The following is a 20,281-nucleotide window of genomic DNA, read 5'->3' on the forward strand; positions in this document are numbered from 1 at the left end:
ATGATATGTAGGAGCTCATATTAATGATATTCAATTTCATTAGTAAAGTAACTAGAGTCTATGAGCTTCAACCACTCTTTTATTTATATCTCAGCCGCTGTATACAGTACAAACTTTATTCAAATTCCAAAACGTTCTGTATTGCACACTGATTAACTGTACATAAGCCTGTTATGGTGACATGTTAATTGTATGTGTTAGCATAAGTTATAAATGCATTAAAGCTTCAATGCATGTTGAGCGCTTTCAAACCAATACTGCTTTTACTGTACATTATGATGAGTGATTTCCATATGATTCATTCACGTCATACATTTACAAACATTGACAAAAGAATCATCGAGTTATCCAATCAGCATCAATATACAGAAGTCGCATGCATTTTCTTCAGGAAAAGCTACTCTAGTTTTTCTGGAAGTTCTACACATAACGGACACTGTTTATCGTATCATATTATGTGAAAAGATTGAACAGTGTAACCTACATAAAATCAGATAACACTCTTTAATCAGGCCCCTGGAAATACCTTCCTCTGGTGGTTTCTGACACAGACGCTTCAGCAATTCAACGACAGCACATTACATACACTGACACAATGCTATGTAACAACAATGATATAATACGCATTAATATATCAATGTTTGAACAGAAAAACACAACGTAAAAGGTGTCTATTACATGGGGAAGATCACAGCTTAAATTATTTTCACATCTATAACTTTAAATACCTAAACATATCAGAAAAACAGTCTAAGATAAATCACCAATGTGCAGTGGTGAACGATAAACATTTGGCACTTTGCCATTGCTGCTATAGTATGTTAGAGAAGAAGATATGTAGGCAAAAAGGTCATAAAAAAAATAGCATATGGCCTGGTAAATTGCCATCCGCCGTAGGTTCTACTATCATAATATGCTCAAACAACCCCACTGTAAAATGTTGGAGCTACATACTAGATCAATGTGTAAGCTTTCCAACCTTAAAAAAAATATAAAGCTTTAAAAAGAAATCCTTTAGGAGTCAACATGTGTGGGATTTTTAAATGAATCCCACTGTGCAGCAGTTTGTTCCCCCCCTCCCCAATAACTGCACCTCGGATGGTAGCTTTAAAAAGTTAAGGCGATAAAAGTCCCACCTGTTCCCAGAGCCAATTTAATTTGTTTGTTTTGCAGATATGGCGCATTTTTTGGTTTGGTACACTCTACCACGGAGTGGAGAGATGCAGCCTGGGAGAAGACCAGATTTCTCATAACACAAAATCAAAGCAAGTAGAGAAAACTTCAACCCTGAAGCCTGCTGAAATCAAATGCTTGTCACATATTTTTTTAATTGAACGGGATGAATAATGTTTTGCAGCTCTAATAGGATCAGTCATCTACTGGATTCAAGTTGATGCACAATGCTGCCCTGTGTCAAAATGTGATGGAGTGCAACCACATTACGCCAAGTGTATAACGCTATAACTACATCTACATAGGTGACAGAATTAGTTGCTGATTGGAAGGGAAATGTGGGCGTATAATAGATGCAGAGAGACAGCTTGACTACAGGAGGATGGTTGGAGACAGGAGAATATCCAGGCACATCTTCTATTCAGTAAGAGCTCGTGGAGGCTGTGGCAATTCTCTTTCCTATGTACACCCTAGAAAAAAAAAATCAGAACTTGCATGAAAAATGTGAAATATGTGTACAAACATGTTTCATAAACATTAGACTGCTTTATTAAAGCTCCAGGCCTAGGCTAAAGGTTTCAGATATATATACTGCCGTTATCTTTGACAGTTAGATATCTGTGCAGTGATACATTGACAATGACATAGAATATACTGTCCCTTTCCTAGGGCACATAACAAAGTCATAACAACATCAGAGCAGAATACGAAACTTTTACTTTTTTTACTACTAAACCTTGGATTTATTACCCTGCATAAAGATAGAGCTGCATCAATCCTGACTTACCCGACACCAATAGCGAGGATGTGTGAGATGAGTAATGAGGGGATGAAGACTTTAAGGAATTCAGCAGAGAAGATGCCACCTTTCTTCATGGCTCCACTCTTCCTCATACTGAGAGATACTGAACGCCGGGGGTGCCTGAAGTGGAACTCTCTATGAGGAATAATCAAACAACCAATGAATAAATGTAAAATAATAAATAAATAAATAAATAAATAAAGTGAATCATTGTGGAGTTTATAGTTGGCTTACTTTGGTGGAACGTTTTCCGGTCTGCTCGACCAATCAGCAACCCAGTCTACTCCTTTGTTCATCAGGATGTCTTCGTCTCTGTCTTTCTCTGTACCATCGTCCTCTGACTGTAAAGGTGGAAGTTAAATATTTAGGTTTAAAATAAAAAACTCAAGAGTTAACTTAAGAGTTGAATGTGTTGTTTTACCTGACTATCTCTTGGGCTGGACATGTCCACATCAAACATAATCTGACCCTCATCCTGATCTGGACTTGGAGGCCTGTGAGGACTGAGTCAAGATATTGGAATGAAAAAAAGGAACTTGCAACAACAACCTTTAAAATGCATTTAATGGGCTGTTATCCCTACCTATTACAGGAGGAACTGCTTTGGCTGGATTCATGCTGTGCATCCAGGAGGATCTTTTCCATGTCTCCATTGTGAATAGAGGAGGATGACGGGACATGCTCTAGTCCTCCAATCAGGGTTTCATCACTCTCGGGCACCACGTCCAAGGACTGCAGAGTTTGACTCATGGCAGTATTTGCGTTTATTTGGTCTTCAGCGGGAGTTATTGGCATGTCAGTCTGCACGTCCTGGACCCCTGTGTTCCCATTAATCTCAAGCTCTACCCAAGAGCCTTGACAACACAAAGGTGAAGAGGAAGGAAAACGAGGAAATTAGGTTGTTGTTGTCCAACAGCAAATCGCATGCAACAAAGAGACACGCCCCTGCCTCCTTTCAAATGGAAACAGCTGACCTACATTTCCTGCAGCACTTACACTATGCATTTCAATGAACGGGCTGTGCACTGCATCAGTGTTTGCAAGCGTTTATTTGTGCCACTGCCCCACAAACAGCTTGCACATTTAACCCAGACAGGAGTGGGTTATGTAATGTTCTATGCACAACTTGGGTTAGCACCATGGTTAGCACACAATGTACACGTTATGATAACCCGAGCCGCCGTTTACGCCCGTTTTAGGTTTGTGCAAAATAATATATATTTCTGCATTTCGAATGGACGACCGATGGCACATTTACCAGTAGGCTATGTCATCACCAGGGCTGCTCTCATGTGAGGTATTGCATAACTGTAGTGCAGTGGGAAAGAATCTGCCCAGGCATGTCGCTGTTCAAGCCGAGTGATTTTTACACATACAAAGCGGGCGTCTGTTTTTCCTGTCAGTGCAAACGTTTTAGTCCATAAATACATTTTTGTCGACTCAAGCCTGAAAAAAACCTTTTCCAGTCAAGTGATTTATTGTTGTTTTCTGAGCGGTTAGCCAACAGCCTATTGTCTACCGTTATGCTAAGTTAGAAAGACGGTGGCCTGTTGAATAATAAGGCGACCAATGAGTGAGCGTTGAATGACATATTAAGAAAAATAAATAAAAATAACATCAAATAAAAGCAGCATATATTTTTGTCTTTTGTCCCAACTTGTTTTCATTTTGGCCAGAGCCCGCCCATCTCCGACTCGCTTAAACGATTGGCTCTCCTTCCGTCAATCAAACATGTATCACAACGCGATTGGCTATCTTGACGATGACGTCAAACAACATCACTCTCCGCCCCTCCCAAAGAAGAGGAAATACCATAGCCGATTTAACTTTTACAATAAAATCTTCATTTCACGGAGATCCTAAAAAAAAACCACACTTGTTAAGGATACATGGAGTAGTGTTTGTGAAGTGGAGGAAGATAAAACAGGCGGCGGTACTTACCGTGAAGCCCGGGCTCCTCGTTATTGTTTTGTTGAGCAGCAGCGGTGGACATGTTGACTACCAAGCTTCAGAATTCATCAACATGACACGCAGGCCCACTACGATGTACGCATGCGCAAAATCTGTCAAGAGTATTTCTCTTTATACATCTATGGTCCAGACCGATAAGAGATTAAAGGGCAGTCGCCAGTTCAGTGATGGATCATGTCAGAAAAACACAACACTCTTATTAGTTATAGTACAGTTAGTATAATTTCATTATGTATGCAGTATAGTACACACGTCTATTTATTTCACACATCCACATATTTATATATTATTACTTTATACCGCATTGTCCACTCTGATTTAAGTCTGAACTAAAAGGTTGTTATAGGCTGGCCAATCATAATGTAAACTGCCTAAAATTCTGTATATTTAAATTGTGAATTAATTCGATATATTCTATAGATATGTAACCTTCACTATTCATATGTATATATAATTTTTTTTTCTTTATTCTGTTGATAATTGATATGTATTTATAATTTGTTATTTGTATTACTTGTCCAATCCCTTATCTAGATGCTGCTTTGATAAAATCCCAAATTGGAATCAATAAACTATATCTAATCTAGTTTAATTTGTTTACTTATTTATTGCCTGAATTTACACCTAAGAGATAAATAAAGTATGCTTCTTATTATTCCTGGATCTTATTTGCACCATTATTTCTCTTGCACTATTTAATTTAAGTTTCTTGTCTTAATGTTGCATTGTTGGAGGATCCTGGGATATTAGATTTCCATTTCTAAAACTACACTGTGGCTACTGTGCATGACAAAACACATTTGAATCATAGGACTTCACTAGCTGATGACTATCCCTCCGAGCCATCTCTTTGCAGTGTTTAAGACTGATGACAGTAGTAAGGCTCTTCAGTAAGTGCTGCATTGACTTGACTTAACTGTTAATGTAGAGAGGCAGGCATTTCCATTAGCAGTGTTTCCTGTAGGGTCACCCCTCCTCCAGTTCCATAATAGGGTCCTGGTGTGTTATGAATTGGATGGAAACTATCATGGTAAGGATGATAAATCCATTGTTTAATCATTTTAGTAAGATTCGAGCGGTCCGGCATTTCTGGAGGGATTTGAAGATATTTAGTCATTTTGAAAGCACAGTACAGGGATTCTGCCCTGCTGATGAAATAGGCTGAGAACAGGCCAGTTCTACATTTTTAAAACAGTACAGGTATACTTGCCTTAGTTTTATACATAGTAATGTGCTTTAAATCTCTGTTTATGTGATTATTTCACATTTACAGCCCCTTATCTTCCCAACACGAACCAAAAAACAGTTATTTTATTCAGAATTCAGGTTTGAAATTCTTTATTACTTTTCATCTAAATTGTATTTTATTCCATTTGACAAAGACAAACATAGCTGTACAATGAACCATTTGTAGTCCCCCCCACAAAAAAAAAAAATCACCCAAACTCTTTAATTCAAGAGCCCCTTGAAAGAAAAAAACCAACATACAAATCAATGAAATTCACAAAAATAAAAAGTGCATTTTGTTTTAACTCCTGTGATACATTAGGCATGTATATAATGCTGCTTCAAGTGGAAAAAACTCAACTCCAATTTAGGCCACTCTCTTGAGACTTCAGGATCCTTAGCAGGGCAAGTTTCTCCGGCCCAAGGTTCAAAAAACAATTTAAGCAAATTGTATTATTTACCTGTTAATAAGGCAGGTTTTTTAAAAGTACTGAAAAGTAGCCTTTTTTCTTTTGAAGGTAAAAGGTTTTGATCACAGAGCAGCGGTAAATTCCCCTGAGCAGTCTCCTGTCTGGCTCTCCAGAAAATTCAAGAAACATACTTGATTATCGTATTTCTTGTTAACGCTATAAGAAAGGCATTAGGGTTCCTTTGAACATCTTTGTGGTTTACACCATAGCCTTGAAGGATAGCTATAAAAGACAATATGAGGGGAAACTGAAAAGATGATTATTTCTCATGTGTTATGTTTTTTTTAAATGAATGTAAGAAACTTTTCAATAATGCTCCGGTACTAAAACCGATGACTGCTTCTGCAAAAATGGGATTTTTTATAAAAGCCAATGTTACTCAAGATTTAAATTTATTTTTAACAAACTTAGCCTGTTGCAATGAAGTATCGTTTTTATACAGATTTGTGTTTTCAAATATTTCTCACAAACAGAATGTTGGAGCAACTTGTTATGGATAATATTTTGAATGGTCAACTCTTTGTAAATTGGTGGCTAATAACTGGATCATTCTTGACTGTGGAATGGGATAAAGGTGCCACATTAAACAGGTTTATACATAAATGACACTAGGCTAATTACGTGAATAATCCTCACACAATCTTGCATCAGACACTAAAGAAAAGTTGATTTTCAAAATAAAGATTAGCAAAGTGCCTCATTACCAGAGATTACCCAGAGCCCTGAGAGAGAGACACTCCACAGTAGCTTAACACCACCGTATAAAGACGGGTGGTTATTTTGGTGGCATACTAGTGACTGGAAATCAGTTTTATAAAAAGGTAGGAGTGACACAATAACTTACATAAATATGATCCAGTCGACCAATAAGCTTCATGCCCTGATTCAATGGCTTAATCTGTCATATTTCTTTTAAATAAGGTGGAAACTGTGCTTTTCTCAACCCGTTTGCCCCAGAAAAAGAATTGGCACTGGTGACTGAAGCATAGTGTAGCAGAGATACGACAACGTTCATTTGTTAAAAAGTATTTTCCCATGTTCAATACAGTCAGTGATGACCACTTCCATACATCATGCGCAACCCAAGTGGTTCACAAATGCTCCTCTTAAAATAAACAAGACTGTATTCTCCTGCATCACAGGAAAAGACATTTAATTCTGATTCTGACATTTTAACCAACAATACATGTTGGTTAAAATGTCTTTCCCATTTGGACCCACAAGGGCCTATTTCTTTCACAGCGAGCTTAATTACTCAAAAAAAAAAACATGGCACAAAATCAGAAAGTTGAGATCCAAATTAACCAAGAATCTAACTCTGAAGCATCCAAATAAAGTCTACATAAACATCAGTTACAGTCAGCCAAATTAAAAAAATAAACTGTTATAGTGCTCATGACTACAGAGGTACTGACACCTGAAAGTACTTTTCTTGGGACATCCCACGTGAGAAACGCCACAAAAAGTCACTAGCTTTTAAAGAAATACTCGCCAGAAGGAACAAAAATTCATGACAAAAAGGTTTACCCGAAAAAGGCGACCTTCCATCTACAATCAGTCCGAGATAGACAGCTAAAGAAACTACAGTGATCAGACTGTAATCCTATTGCCTCAATTTATACAAAAATAAATCAGCTATAGTGATTATTCTTCTTTTATCACCAGGTACAGTACAAAACATCATAAAAAAATCCCTACCAACAGAAACTAGATCAAGAGATTAAAGCGGACTGCGACAACACGACAGGCTTTGTGGGGAAGCTGGCAGCGGGACTCAGGTTCGGTGCCAAAGACTACGAGAGAATTAGGCTACATCACGCCATCATGCTCTACCACCTATAAAACATTTTTCCTGTGCTTTATACGATGCTCCAAACATGACCAAGGACACCTCGTCTGTAAGAAAACTCTCAATGAATTTAACTTTAGGGTGCATACAACTGGTTTCTTTGGCATGATAAGCCCTCATTCAACTCCCAAATCCACAACACCTGACGAATGTGTGTGCGGCACACGCTGCTCTTGTGACCATGTTAAAGGACTACTCAGGTTGTATATATTTGTAGCCATTACCTACACATTAATATACATGACTGCTGACCATTTCCATGTATGTAGACAATTAAATACAAGGAAAATCGACTTAAAGGTTGGAAACTTGCTTTGGATTGGTGTAAAAACCGGATGCTGATATGTTCAGGATACTCCAGCATTACAGTTTTTAGCTTCAAGCTAGTGCATTATCAAACTTCTGTTAGAGAATACCGCTAATCCAAAAGAACATTAAGATACATGAATGTTTAAAAGGAAGAAGTTCATTTCCTTGTTTCCTCCATTCAAAAGGAAGATTTTAAGTAGCTGACGTAAAGTGTCAGATGTTATAGTATTCTTGAACACAGAAAAAGTATGGCTTTTAACTGCGTGATCACCAAATAACTATTTTGACTTAATCAAAGACAACAGGAAGTCCACTGAGTTGGAATTAATGTTGATTCGGTTAAATTTTGTTTCTTACTGTGTAGAAATAAATAAACAACCATCTCAGAAATATTGGTACGCTTTGGTCAAAGGTCAGAAGTAATGTAAGCTATTTGTAGAGAATGAGCTAACATGATATAACACGAGAATATTCCTTTAACAGCATTACCATACTGTACATTAGGATAGAAGCTGTGAGTGAAATTGGCAACTTGAGAAATACTTGGGGCAAATATGGAGTGTTGACAGCGTGTACTAGAAGCGTTTTTAACCCAGCACGAAAAAGGAACTCGGTGACAGAAAGAAAGTTATAACGGAAGAAATCATTTCCTATTAAAACTAATAAAACATGGAAGATACAGAATCTTAAGTTGCAGCTCTGACATAAAAATGAAGTATGTCACGATGGCACAAAGAAATAAACTACCAAAACGTGTGTATTTAACACATTTTCCCTTTGGTTTGGGATGTAGTGGAGTTGCAAATGGTAGCTTGGTATATAGAGTACTCTTAATGGAGAAACCGTCACTAAATCCCAAATTCTGGACTCAGATCTACAAACCCTGCCTGTTTGCATTTCCCAAACAAATGGAGAATGTGCTCGTGATGGCCTGCTTGGATGTATTGTTTTCCTGTTTTATAGATGTCACATTCAATACTTAAGTCACAGAGGGCAGATCATATCAAGACTTGGGGATTTAGGCAAAGACGGACAGATATTGTTTGTATGCGTGTATCATCTGAGCGGTTCGACAAATGCTAGTTCAGTTTTTCCTGGAATATGTACAGATTGTTGGTGGTGGCCACAGCAATGATGTTGTCCAGAGGATGCCAGGCAGTGTGGAGGATCTTCTTGTTAAAGTCCAGACTGTCTACACTGATCTCATCCTTTTTGCGCTTCCCACCTGTGCTTACTTTGCGAGGTTTCAGGACCGAGCGCGGCTTGCTGTTCTCCCGCGACGCCTCCAGGGTCACGTCCTGCCGATAGCCTCTGTCAAACATCCTGAAGAAGTTGTTGTAGGAGCCGGTCATCACAACGCTGCAGAGACAGGATATAAGTGAGTGATGGGGGAACAAATGATATTGTTGATCATGTATGGTTTTCTGCCATGAACTTCTACCAGGAGCATATGCAGAACACCCCCGACATCCTAACCATGTCACACTTATGCTCTGCACGGAGCAGATAACCACAGTTATTGATAAGCCCAGTGTTGTTGGCTAGTAAAGTTGTTTTGAATAAGGCAAAGAACGACTTTCTCAATTTGCTTTCACAATCGTGACATCTAGCAGAGAAATAACAGTTCCCCAAAAGGCATGCTTTACCCTGATATAATAGACCAAATACTAACCTGTCATTCCCATTCCAGCAGCACTCAAACTTGTCGAAGATGCAGTCATTCTCATAGAGCGAACACAATTTACTCCTGAGATATTCATGCACCTGTTAAAAAAAAAAAAAGGGATGTTGAAGCATTGCAGTTATAATCAACAATTGTGCAAGATTGAAAATAACATTGCAAAGGGATTCTGGATGTTGTGAGAATGACTTCTCTATAAATGTGGGCACTGCATCTGCAGACAAGACACTGATGTAACTTATGTCTCAGCTAGGGCCAGTGTTTCCCCTACCATTGTCTTGGCGGGGCGCTGCGCCCTGCCAAAGGAGCCCCGCGCCCTGCCTGAAATTCAAGGTGTTTTTATTTTTATTTTTTATTTAAAACAAATATATATATAGCACCAAATTTCAACTGAAGTAATTTATCTACGGTCACTTTTCACATTGAACATGTGCTCTTTTATTAAATAAACTAAACGCCATGTTATTTATCCAATGTGTTCATGTTTGAGTGTCCAGCCACTGATTTGCGTATTGACATTCTCCCTCCGCTCTGTTTCTGAAGGGCGGGGCTCACACACACACGAATGCACACACTCACGCTCACAATCAGAGACAAGAGCGGAGGAAAGAAGGAGAACAACAAAGTGTAAAAAAGTCAAACAAATCTGCTCTATTGCCCCAAGCTCTGCTGTCTGCCCGTTTGTGTCCCCCCCCCAAGTTTCAAATTGGTTTATTATTATTTTTTAACCGCAAGCCGTTATCGTCACGGGAGAAGGACACACACAGCCTGCCCAGGTGGACGCGCACGAACGCGACAACGAAGGTAGCGTGCGCATTCTAAAAATAGCTCACAGATGGAGCAGCTAACGCGGTTTTGAACTACAGTATTGAGATGTGAGTTGGTTTTTTCAATAAATTAGCTCAGGATATTTGGATGTTCTGTCTAAACCTGTTGATGTGAGGCTAATGCAGGACTTGCTAGCTTGATGCTACCGGCATTTAGCGGCAGTGACTCAACAAATTGCCTCTATAAATGTATCGTCAGCAATGTATGACAAGCAGACTGCTCGTTTAATGTTAGACTCACACCAACAGCTCAATATGATCATAACACGATTGCTTTCATATCAGAGATCAGATGAGATGGAGCGGCCTCCAGTGTAACACTGTACTGTATTACTTTTTAATGTACAAATACTTTGTTACTGTACGATATCAATAACAATAATCCACAGCTCCTCTCTGCTCCAGAGGATAACAAAAATGTGGGCGCGCCGACATTTTTTTTCGAGCAGCACCCTGCCAAGGCAGTAAACCCAGGGGAAACACTGAGGGCTGTATCCGAATATCCGTTTCGTTGGAGTACTATTCGGGTTTCAATTTCGTTATTCGGATATTCGTTTCTTTTTTTAATTGAATTTATTGAAAACTCGAATATCAAAGTAAGAGCTTGTGCCTCTTCGGGGGGTGCTAACACTTAACCATAAATGTTATCGTTTACTTTCTACGTCTTTATATGTAGATATTGCTTTTTCTCCGTTAATCTCGGTCACGTTGTTTCCATAGCAACAACAACTTCCGGTCAACAGCGCTAACTCTCCTTCAAAATAAAAATCATGTCCATACAAAATAGGAAGCCAAGCCAAATAACATTTAAGACATATACAGTATATATATTGTACAGCCGAATATTCGCTGCCGATTACTGCAGAATATCCGGAGCCCGAAAAATGGTATTCGGGACAGCCCTAGTCTCAGCACAGCAACAGTTACCGACCTGATATGTCTCTACTGGCCGGGACTCCATGTTGAGATCCCAGATTTTGACTGACAGGTAGTCGCGGGTCATCATGTATCGTCCGCTGTGGCTGAACTTCACATCAGAGATGGATGAGATGATTTCAGAAAAGAATGAACGATTGTTCGGGTCCTCTGGCTCTTCAAACTCTTAAAAAATAAAAATAACACGTGTCATTAGTACACCCTGATTGCGAATAATTGCATTGACAAGCAACATTTTGGAATATTAGTATATACATCAAGTTTTTACAAGACTGCTTCCTCTAAAGATAACAAAAGAAATCAGAAGAAGAAACAGTTTGGGGATCGAACCCTAAATTAAGTACTTACTGAGTCTAAATCATGTTTACCAATATATATCAGCATATTTAGCTGCACTTGCTGCAACTGGCATCGTACAACTCTTGAGAAATATAGGAAGTTATACTTGAGCATTTTTCAGAAGGAGACTTTCACTTGTCATGGAGGGAAGATCCCAGGTGTTACCAATAACACTAACGATGTCTCTGTGACACAACCTTCCACCTTTCACACAACTGGCCAGGTGTATGTCATTCACTAATTACAACTTTTTCTTAGGAAACTGTGTCCTTGGTTAAAACCGACTTCTTGACACTGGCTGTATCTCAGCTGTTAAAACTACCTTTCAAACAAAAATTCTGACTCGAATGCAACTTGTGTGTTGATAAATAGGCTATAGCAACTGCACTTCACATAAAAGACTGGCCTCACAATTGTAACTGTTTGGAGTTCAGGCTGTCTTGACAGAAATGTCTCTCACTAATTAGTCCCTGTTTCACTGTCCAAAATCCAGAGAACACTTCAGAGTTGAGCAGCTCCCCTGCAGGCACACAGTGTCAATGAAGCTGGCTTACGTTTGGCGTGCTGGTCGCACAGTGCTGATGCCCTCATGTCACACAAGCGGATGGTGCCCTTGCTGCTGCTGTAGACAAAAGTGTTGCATTGGTTGGGGTGAAACTCCGCCGCTGTGATCACCTCCGTCAACTCCTCCATGTTGGTTGGCTTTATGTCAACAATGTCTGGAGAAGTATGGTTAAGGTAAAACTGCTTACGCAAGATATTCTTACCACTTTAAAATAAAAATGAACACTGCTATGGATCAGCAAATAAAGATGTTTTTTTATAGTTTGATAGATTAACAAATAAATAATAATACCTTGCTCTGAGCTTGTTAGAGGCGCAATCAGAACTTTTTTATTTGTTTAAATGCACTTACAATGTCCTGTAGTATTTCGCTGGCACTGATACTTTAGAGAGGAAGGCCACAAAATAAAGTCAGCTCAATACACGATAAAAACTTCTCTAAACTAAAAATACTTTGCCAAATGTACACATTTAACTATAAAATGTATACAACTGTATTTTGGTGATACTGTATGTAAAGTGAATAATACTTTGGTGCCATCTGGTGGTAGAATGAAATACCACAGACTATTTGAACAATGTTTGGTCTGCATTTAAACAGTGTCTACTGTTTACATCAGCATAGAACTAGAAAATCATAGTTTGTTTGTCTTTTATAATGCAAAGGATTAATTGTTTTTCTGACTAAATGTGGAAAGTAAAAAACGCCGTTTCTGTGTTGTTGCAGAGGATACAGTCCGACTGTGTCCAATTTGAGTGAAGAGTGGTGGACAGGTAAAATGTGTGAGATTATATATAACAACTATATCACAGAAAAACTCAAAGTTATGGTGACTTAAATTAGACTGCACGTTTGAATCTTTCTTGAAACACATAGAAACAGTGTACAGTAAGTATTCTTGCAAATGCAATGCTTTTCTAACCATTAGAGAGATAATTAAAGTTAGACAGAATATTCACTATTATGTTAAGCCCTACAGGCATGGAGTTAGAGAGCAAAAGGATACTAAAGCTGCGATCGTTGATCTCCAGGTTCCACAGGTTGATACGCAGGTCATCTGCAGACAGGTACGTCTCACAGTCACTGTTGACCGAGATGGAGTTGATATGGTAGGTGTGAGCATTGGAAAACACCCGTCTAGGGCTGGCCTCCACCATCAGGTCCATGGGCCTGAATACTGGTACCTGAGAGAAAGTGGGGTTAGCATCACTTTAATTTAAAAGGAAAGTGTGGTGTGATCATTTTGTCCTCTGTTTTTATCACATTTTTGACTGGTTGTGTGGGGGGTAAAAAAGGGTTTCACTAAACTGACAAACAGGAAGAGTTCACCGTCTCTTTAAACAAAGACAAATAGGGACTAGCCTCTGTGTAACACGCCAGACTGTTAGACTGAGTCTATATTTGGAAACTATTCAATATATATAGATCTGTGTGTCCCAAAGCGGAGGATGAACATGACAAGGGGGGAAAAATGTGGAACGAAACTTCAGCTGGACATTTTTCTGAGCAGACATTTTGAGTGCAACCTCAAGTGTAGTTATAAGCATTATTGCTGGATTGCAGGAATGGATTTATAAACCTGTGCTTTAGGTGGTAAGAGATGTCTGTCAGCAATAATGTCTGTCCATTAAAACACGGTAAATTCTAACAATTTATAGCACATACATGTTAAATATTGTAGGAAATGATCAAATATTTCATACACACCCGTAGTGTTGTGACAGTATTAAGATCTCTGTATCGCCCATCCTCTTCCTTCAGATTGTAGCCCTCTGGTCTCTTGTCACGCTCACTAATTTTCCACAGCTTTATGGTTTTGTCTGCGAATAAGAACGAGCATGCATCATGAAAAGCTCATCTTCAGTAACAGAATAATACAGACGGAAAGGTTTCATTTTATAATGAGAAATATCACTAACTCAGAATACACTGGGTTACTAACCGTTTGTAGACAACAGGAACTGTGCTGCGTTCTTCTGAGGCAGCCATCGGATCTTGTTGATCTTCTCCTCGATCTCAAGGCTTTTCAGGTAGTCGAACTCAGGCTCATGGCTCTGGAAGGTGCTGTAAACATTGTATTCTCCTCTGCACTGCGGCTGATTCTTACTCTGAACAAAGACATATCAGAGAGAAGTTTAGGTATTATTTTACTAGAAATAGATCAAAAGACAGCATTTCAGGTCATGTATGATCCGAAGCACCAGCGTTTTCTTTTTAATTTCACAGGCAATCATTAGCTTAAATTCTGAGTTCAGTTCAATTTAAAAACAGCTTGACTAAGCTATGGATATATCAGATTAGAAAAATAAAGATTGCACCATTTTATACTAAGATCAGTCTGATGAGTCACCAAAACGTACCTCTGGCTCTTGCTGAAAAATGACAACACGTCCTCCTTTGTCCCCAGTGGCTAGCAGCTCGCCAGAGTGATTGAATTCAACAGTAGATATGATGTCAGCTGTAAATAAAGTAGTGTGATTAGAAAATGAAATGTGTGTGTACAATGTAAGAATATTTTTGATGCAGGTATGCAGAATTTTGGTAGTTTAACATGTTTTACAATAGTGTACAAAATGTTTCGAGGAGAAATACAAATACAGTGACATGGTGAAAAGACAACAGAGCAGTGACGTACATGTATTTATGCACAGTACAGGGTGCTAGTGCAATCATGGAGCTACTGAGCACTCTAGAGGGTAAAACATCTTGCCCTTTGCAGCTATTCTGCACTTTTCAAGGACAAGCATTCTCATCAAATGCTACAATACAACAATCAATCCCTGTTTACAGGCTGGCACTGTTCTGAGCTTGTGCAATCCTTAATATAGACTATGGTGTTGTTCCACTCTAAACCCAGCGCACATAGTGCCTGATACGATCTGACCCCATACAAACTCTCATACAAAGCGAGGACAGCGTATTAAAGACTACTATTTCTGTAAAAGCTACACTTATTGTAGTTAAGTATTCAGCCTGTGTACTGCCATGTATTGACACAAGTAATGGCTAACGTCAAAACTTATGCAACAAAGCTTACTGTAAACAACTGTGTAGTTATTTACACACAAATAGGTACATCATGTACTGTAAACATAGGTGTTAAAAGCACTTGTGAAATAACTCATTGGACAGTGGGAAAAGAGGTGGGACAATCTAGCATTTTTTTCCCTTTCATGTACGAAGTAAAAGGTCCAGCATAAATATGGAAATGTCCTACTTAGCACAATAGTTGTGCACTTTATTATCCTCATCTACTTTGTTAGTTTGATCTATTGTGGTGCAATAACTAGTTTATCCAGATCACATAAAGATAAGGATAATCAAAGATATAATACCTAACCTATTTTGTAGTGTGAACTACTATATGAATGAAAATAGTTTAATGAAAATGAAATTTTCCTGAAAAGGATTATCTTAAGGAACCAGCGCAAAGTTTGTAAAGCATATTGTTATGCTTTGAGCACCACAAATGGGTTTACCTTTGCTCCAATTAGGATTGCAGTAATAGTCAAACAATATAAGAGCATCTGCATGGCTAGATATCAAAAACTAAGATGTTGCATTTGTTTTATGTTGACTTGGCCTATCAGACCCTTCGGAAAAGCAGGACTTTAATGCACTCTTGAGACATATTTGAGGTTACTGATTTCTCAACCAAATAAACGTACTTATATATTTAGTTCCTCATTGATTACGAGGTGCCCTTCTCCCGCAGAAGTAAAAACCTTAAATCTATTCCATTATGATGTGCATTTCCCTCCCAATAATTCCAAATTAGCATCACAGGCACTGGACAAATCCACTGTGGGGAGTTTAAAAGTTGTGACTTCTGACATTTTGGACAAATATCTGTCTAGTCTGCCAATTTAACCACTGGAAAACCACTGGAAAATCAGCAGGGAAGTGCCACAATAATGAACATTCAGTGAAAAAAGGTTAATTCTCTTAATTTTTAATTATCATATAACTTTTATGAAAAGCTAAAACAAAATCTGTGGCAGTAGCATTAAAGCTTACTTCAAAAAAAGCATGCACAGGATGCCAATCAGACAGTGCATGTTAGCAAATGTTCAGTGGACCAGCACATGGACTTACCTTCAGCAACATCATCATCTATCGCTCCTTTGACTTGTGAAAAGCACCATTGCACATCACTGTTCCCACCGCCGGCCCCTGCACAAAACACAGACCCAAGTTTTAACAAACCACCAGCAAAGACAACTTTACACGCGTTAGCATGGTGCTGCTAACTTAGCTAAAATCAGTAAAATGAGTACATAGACGCTGCTACTTTATTCTTATTGCATTATTTAAGCAATGTAACATATTCACATGCAACAGGAAATCGTTTAGGCATGTTTAGCATTCGAAAACTCTTACTTTCACACTGTCATTAGCACACACTAGCATCTTGTAGGTATCCTAGCTTGCTAACTAGCCTGCACTAGTTAACCACAACAGAGACAAATCCATCATCTGTGCAGAACAGGATATTAAGTGCAGAAAAATGATTAAACCTCAGCCACTCTGGCAATGTTTTCTCGGTAGTCTTACCTGCCATGGTGAGAGACTCAGACAGGGTGTCTCTGTATCGGGCCCTGGACCGGAGCTGACCCGGGTCGGCTGCTGGTTCTGACAGAGGAGCAGTGCAGGAATACACCGGGGAGTGCTGCTATTAAATCCGAACACCGTCCAAGTCGTCAGCTCGGATGATATAGACAGCAGGACACCGTTTTTTAATTAAATACAAATAACTGCAAATCCTCAGAAGTGAATTTTAGACTTTGCACTCTACTTTGAGATTTCCCTCGCCTCTGCCTCTCCCAGTATTACTTTCAAAATGGCGCAACGCGGGCGGCGTTCAGCAGGCGTCAAACAGAGAGCGGTGAGACTGCACCGTGACATTTTAATCTTCATTACTTCTGGTCCGTTGTGGATATGGGTATTTTTGCTGTCCCCAGAGAGCAGGTTAATTAATTTATTGAACGTTTAATCTGCAATTCAAGTTATTTAGACTGTTTTTCTACCAGAAAACCATGTTATAACGTAACCCCGCCCGTGTGGGTTGTATCGGGGAAGGAAATCGAACAAACCCACACACACAGGGTTAGTTTTTGGTTCTGAGCAAAAACGAAGCAAACTTTAGTTTAATTTAGAAAAGAACAGGCCTACATACTTTTAATATGCAAGCGATATATCTAAAGATAATTCAATTATTCATCTAAATATGTATAGTAGTTGTGTAAATTATGTATTACATGTTTGGGACGATACTCCTGACACATAATTAAAACATTACAATCTGTGTTGGCACCATAGGCTAAAAGTATTTACCACCTGCAACTTCCACTGAGCTTCCAAAGGATCTGCCATATTGTCTTTCGTCTGCTGGACAGATAGCTGTTTTGAAGAATTCCAATCTATTTTAATGACAAATTAACTACCATGCAAACTACAGATTAGTCACATTTACCTGCACTGGGAACCCAGGGCACCTATTTTAGGGGGGACCCTAAAGTAGGCTTTGTCACAACCAGACATTTTGTGTTGTCATAGTTAGTGAATCTCAGCGGTCACTAAATGTTCAATTGAAATGTCCCAACAAGCTATGACAGTGTGACAATGAAGAAGTGCACACAATATCAAAAATCTGAAGAAGCTAAATGTAAATCAGCCAATATGAAATGTATTACACCTGTGCTTCTCCCACTGTGACATGTAAAACAGTCTTCCATGTGTTTGAAGAAGGACTATTGACTCATCCCTCTCCCAATTCCATTTTGATATTTTTATTTAAGATGTATTATTATTTTTGGCACTTTCTTTTGCCTTTTATAAGACAGTGTCAGCAGAAAGGTGACGAAACAAGGGGGAAAGATTACAAACCGTGACATTTCAGCATGGTTGGTATTTTAACCCTTAGCCAAGGAACTTATTATGCGTGATATAAATTAAACATGATAAAGGCCACCACATTCCAATTCAACTTACAGAACAGGATGTCAAGATAGGTAATAAAGCAGGCCAAACATTCAAGTTTATATTGTAATTTGGTTGAGTATTTAATATTTCAATTCTTTACCAATTTATTAAATAATAGTGTGCAATACAATCTTCCGAAGCTCTGGGAGCATAGGCCTCGGGGCAGCGCTCCGCTTTGCCTTTCTGGTGACTCAGCACCAAGGAACAGCTTTTTTTGTCACAATAACAGCCGACGTCCCACTGGTTTTATGTCTTATTAACATAAAACTTTTGACATATTGTACATGTGCTTCCACAAGGAAAAAGACAGCTTTCAAGAGTTTATCTACAAGAATACACAATACTGTTTTTTGTGTGCTACACAACCATACAATACTGTTTTATAGCTTCACTGTGGTCATTTTGCAACACATCAGATATAACAATTTCTAATTTGCACATTGAAGCATTGTGAACAAACACATTTGATGCAAGTTGGCATGGTTAACATGGGTATCATTCAATCTAAGTGCCTGTAAAACCCTGTTTGGATTATTTTTTTAAAACCTAACACTGTAGCTGTGAGCACTAATGCAGAGTGTTAATCAAAAGGAGAAGCAAACATGATCACTCCAGTTGTTATTGTTGAGTGTGGGAGACATTAATAATTGATAGGAACTGCATAGACCACAAATCCAGAGCAGGTCTGCCTGATCAACTTCATTAATGAGCTCTAAGTCTGTGAACAGGCTCATTCGTCAACAGTCACTCTCTTTTCATTTCCCCAACATAAAATAAGTGGTCCATCTGGCAAGGAGCAGAGCACCAAACAACACCGTGTAGCTGAAGAGAACAAATTTGAGGACTTCCTTGAACGTCCGGAGGAAGCGGATAAACAACGGGTCCACATCCAGAGGGTCCTGCTGCATCTTCTGCCTGCGACAAGGTTGAGCCAGCTGTCCCATGTTCTCACCTCCACCCATCCTGCAAACACACACCTTTTTAATTTTGAATTTCACAATAGAATACAAAAGTAGAAAACAACTGTAATGTGAACAAGGTGGTCGTTCACTGCACTAACACTCAGGGTAATATAATAAAATAAGACAAAGAACATAAGATAAAATAAATGACTTGTATGTTCCTTAATCCTATACTTACTCAAGCAGTAACAGGTGACATACAGAACCATTTTGAAGTACTTAACTTGAGGTATTTCCATTTTATATTATTTTATACTTTACTAAAGAGACTAATTATTAAAAGGAACCTCATAATACATATTTTTCTGAAATGGGCCTTTGTGCAGAGGAAATACTTTATGGCACTTTATATATATTTTATTTGCCTATACTTATTAATACTATATAATTATAAATAGAGCTATACTATAAATAGTACTTTGAGTCACTTGTAACAGAGTATATCTACACTTTGGTATTACTACTTTAAAATATTCGAGTACCTCTCTATATAAGTACATTCTTTTTAGTGCTTTATGTATTATTTAAGTATGCAGGTTTATTTATATCAGAAGTGCAAATTGATTTATTTCTAGCCTTTTAGAAGCTGAAGAGACTTTATTGTCAAAAGAACACCATTAATAATTTATCCGTGAATTGCACTAAATTGGTTCAATATTGATCCACTTTCTTTGTCAAAAAGACTACAGATTGTTCTCCAGCATTGATGTTAGACAGATATGCAGCAACACGACTTTAAGACCTAAGAATATTTTTCGTTTAGATAACTTATGATATTGATCGTTACTTTAATTGCTGTTTTTCCTTAATTTTTGTTTTAATTGACATATCCATGTATACTTTTGTTCTTTGATTTTAGTTGTTTCTCCATTAATTGTAACCTTGTCTCGGATTAAAATGACGGTTCTCCCTCAATGTATAATTGTATAGAATAAATATAAAAAAAGATAGAAAACACAGTTTGCTTTGTAAAACAAATACATACATTTTTTCTTTCAAGTAAATGCTGATGTGAGCCGTGAGGGAGTCAGAAAAAATATCCTACTCAAAACAATCCTACTGGTATTAATATAGAGTTAATCTTGTAAATACAATACAATGTCCTAAATGTGTTTAACATACTTCAACTAAGTTAAAATAAAAACTCAATGAAGGAACAACTCACAAGCAAGATCAATATATAATTTA

The 20,281-nt window shown here is 38.2% G+C and overlaps 2 protein-coding genes across 2 annotated transcripts; both read right to left on the reverse strand.

The window, feature by feature from the left end:
• Window positions 1-61: 61 nt before the first annotated feature.
• On the reverse strand, window positions 62-4,047 carry bnip3la (BCL2 interacting protein 3 like a). Its single transcript, XM_079688867.1, has 6 exons — window positions 3,917-4,047; window positions 2,559-2,829; window positions 2,397-2,478; window positions 2,210-2,316; window positions 1,961-2,110; window positions 62-1,643 (listed from the first exon to the last, which is right to left on the reverse strand). Exons 1-6 carry the CDS (start codon window positions 3,966-3,968, stop codon window positions 1,595-1,597), a joined length of 711 nt encoding a protein of 236 aa, XP_079544993.1. The 5' UTR covers window positions 3,969-4,047; the 3' UTR covers window positions 62-1,594.
• Window positions 4,048-5,267: 1,220 nt separating this feature from the next.
• On the reverse strand, window positions 5,268-17,136 carry ppp2r2aa (protein phosphatase 2, regulatory subunit B, alpha a). Its single transcript, XM_079690529.1, has 10 exons — window positions 16,704-17,136; window positions 16,245-16,322; window positions 14,510-14,607; window positions 14,092-14,257; window positions 13,857-13,969; window positions 13,156-13,333; window positions 12,139-12,303; window positions 11,241-11,410; window positions 9,474-9,565; window positions 5,268-9,160 (listed from the first exon to the last, which is right to left on the reverse strand). Exons 1-10 carry the CDS (start codon window positions 16,708-16,710, stop codon window positions 8,881-8,883), a joined length of 1,347 nt encoding a protein of 448 aa, XP_079546655.1. The 5' UTR covers window positions 16,711-17,136; the 3' UTR covers window positions 5,268-8,880.
• Between the last annotated feature and the right edge of the window lie 3,145 nt (window positions 17,137-20,281).

Source organism: Notothenia rossii (assembly GCF_949606895.1).
Source record: "Notothenia rossii genome assembly, chromosome: 6".
In the NCBI taxonomy this organism is placed as follows: Eukaryota; Metazoa; Chordata; class Actinopteri; order Perciformes; family Nototheniidae; genus Notothenia; species Notothenia rossii.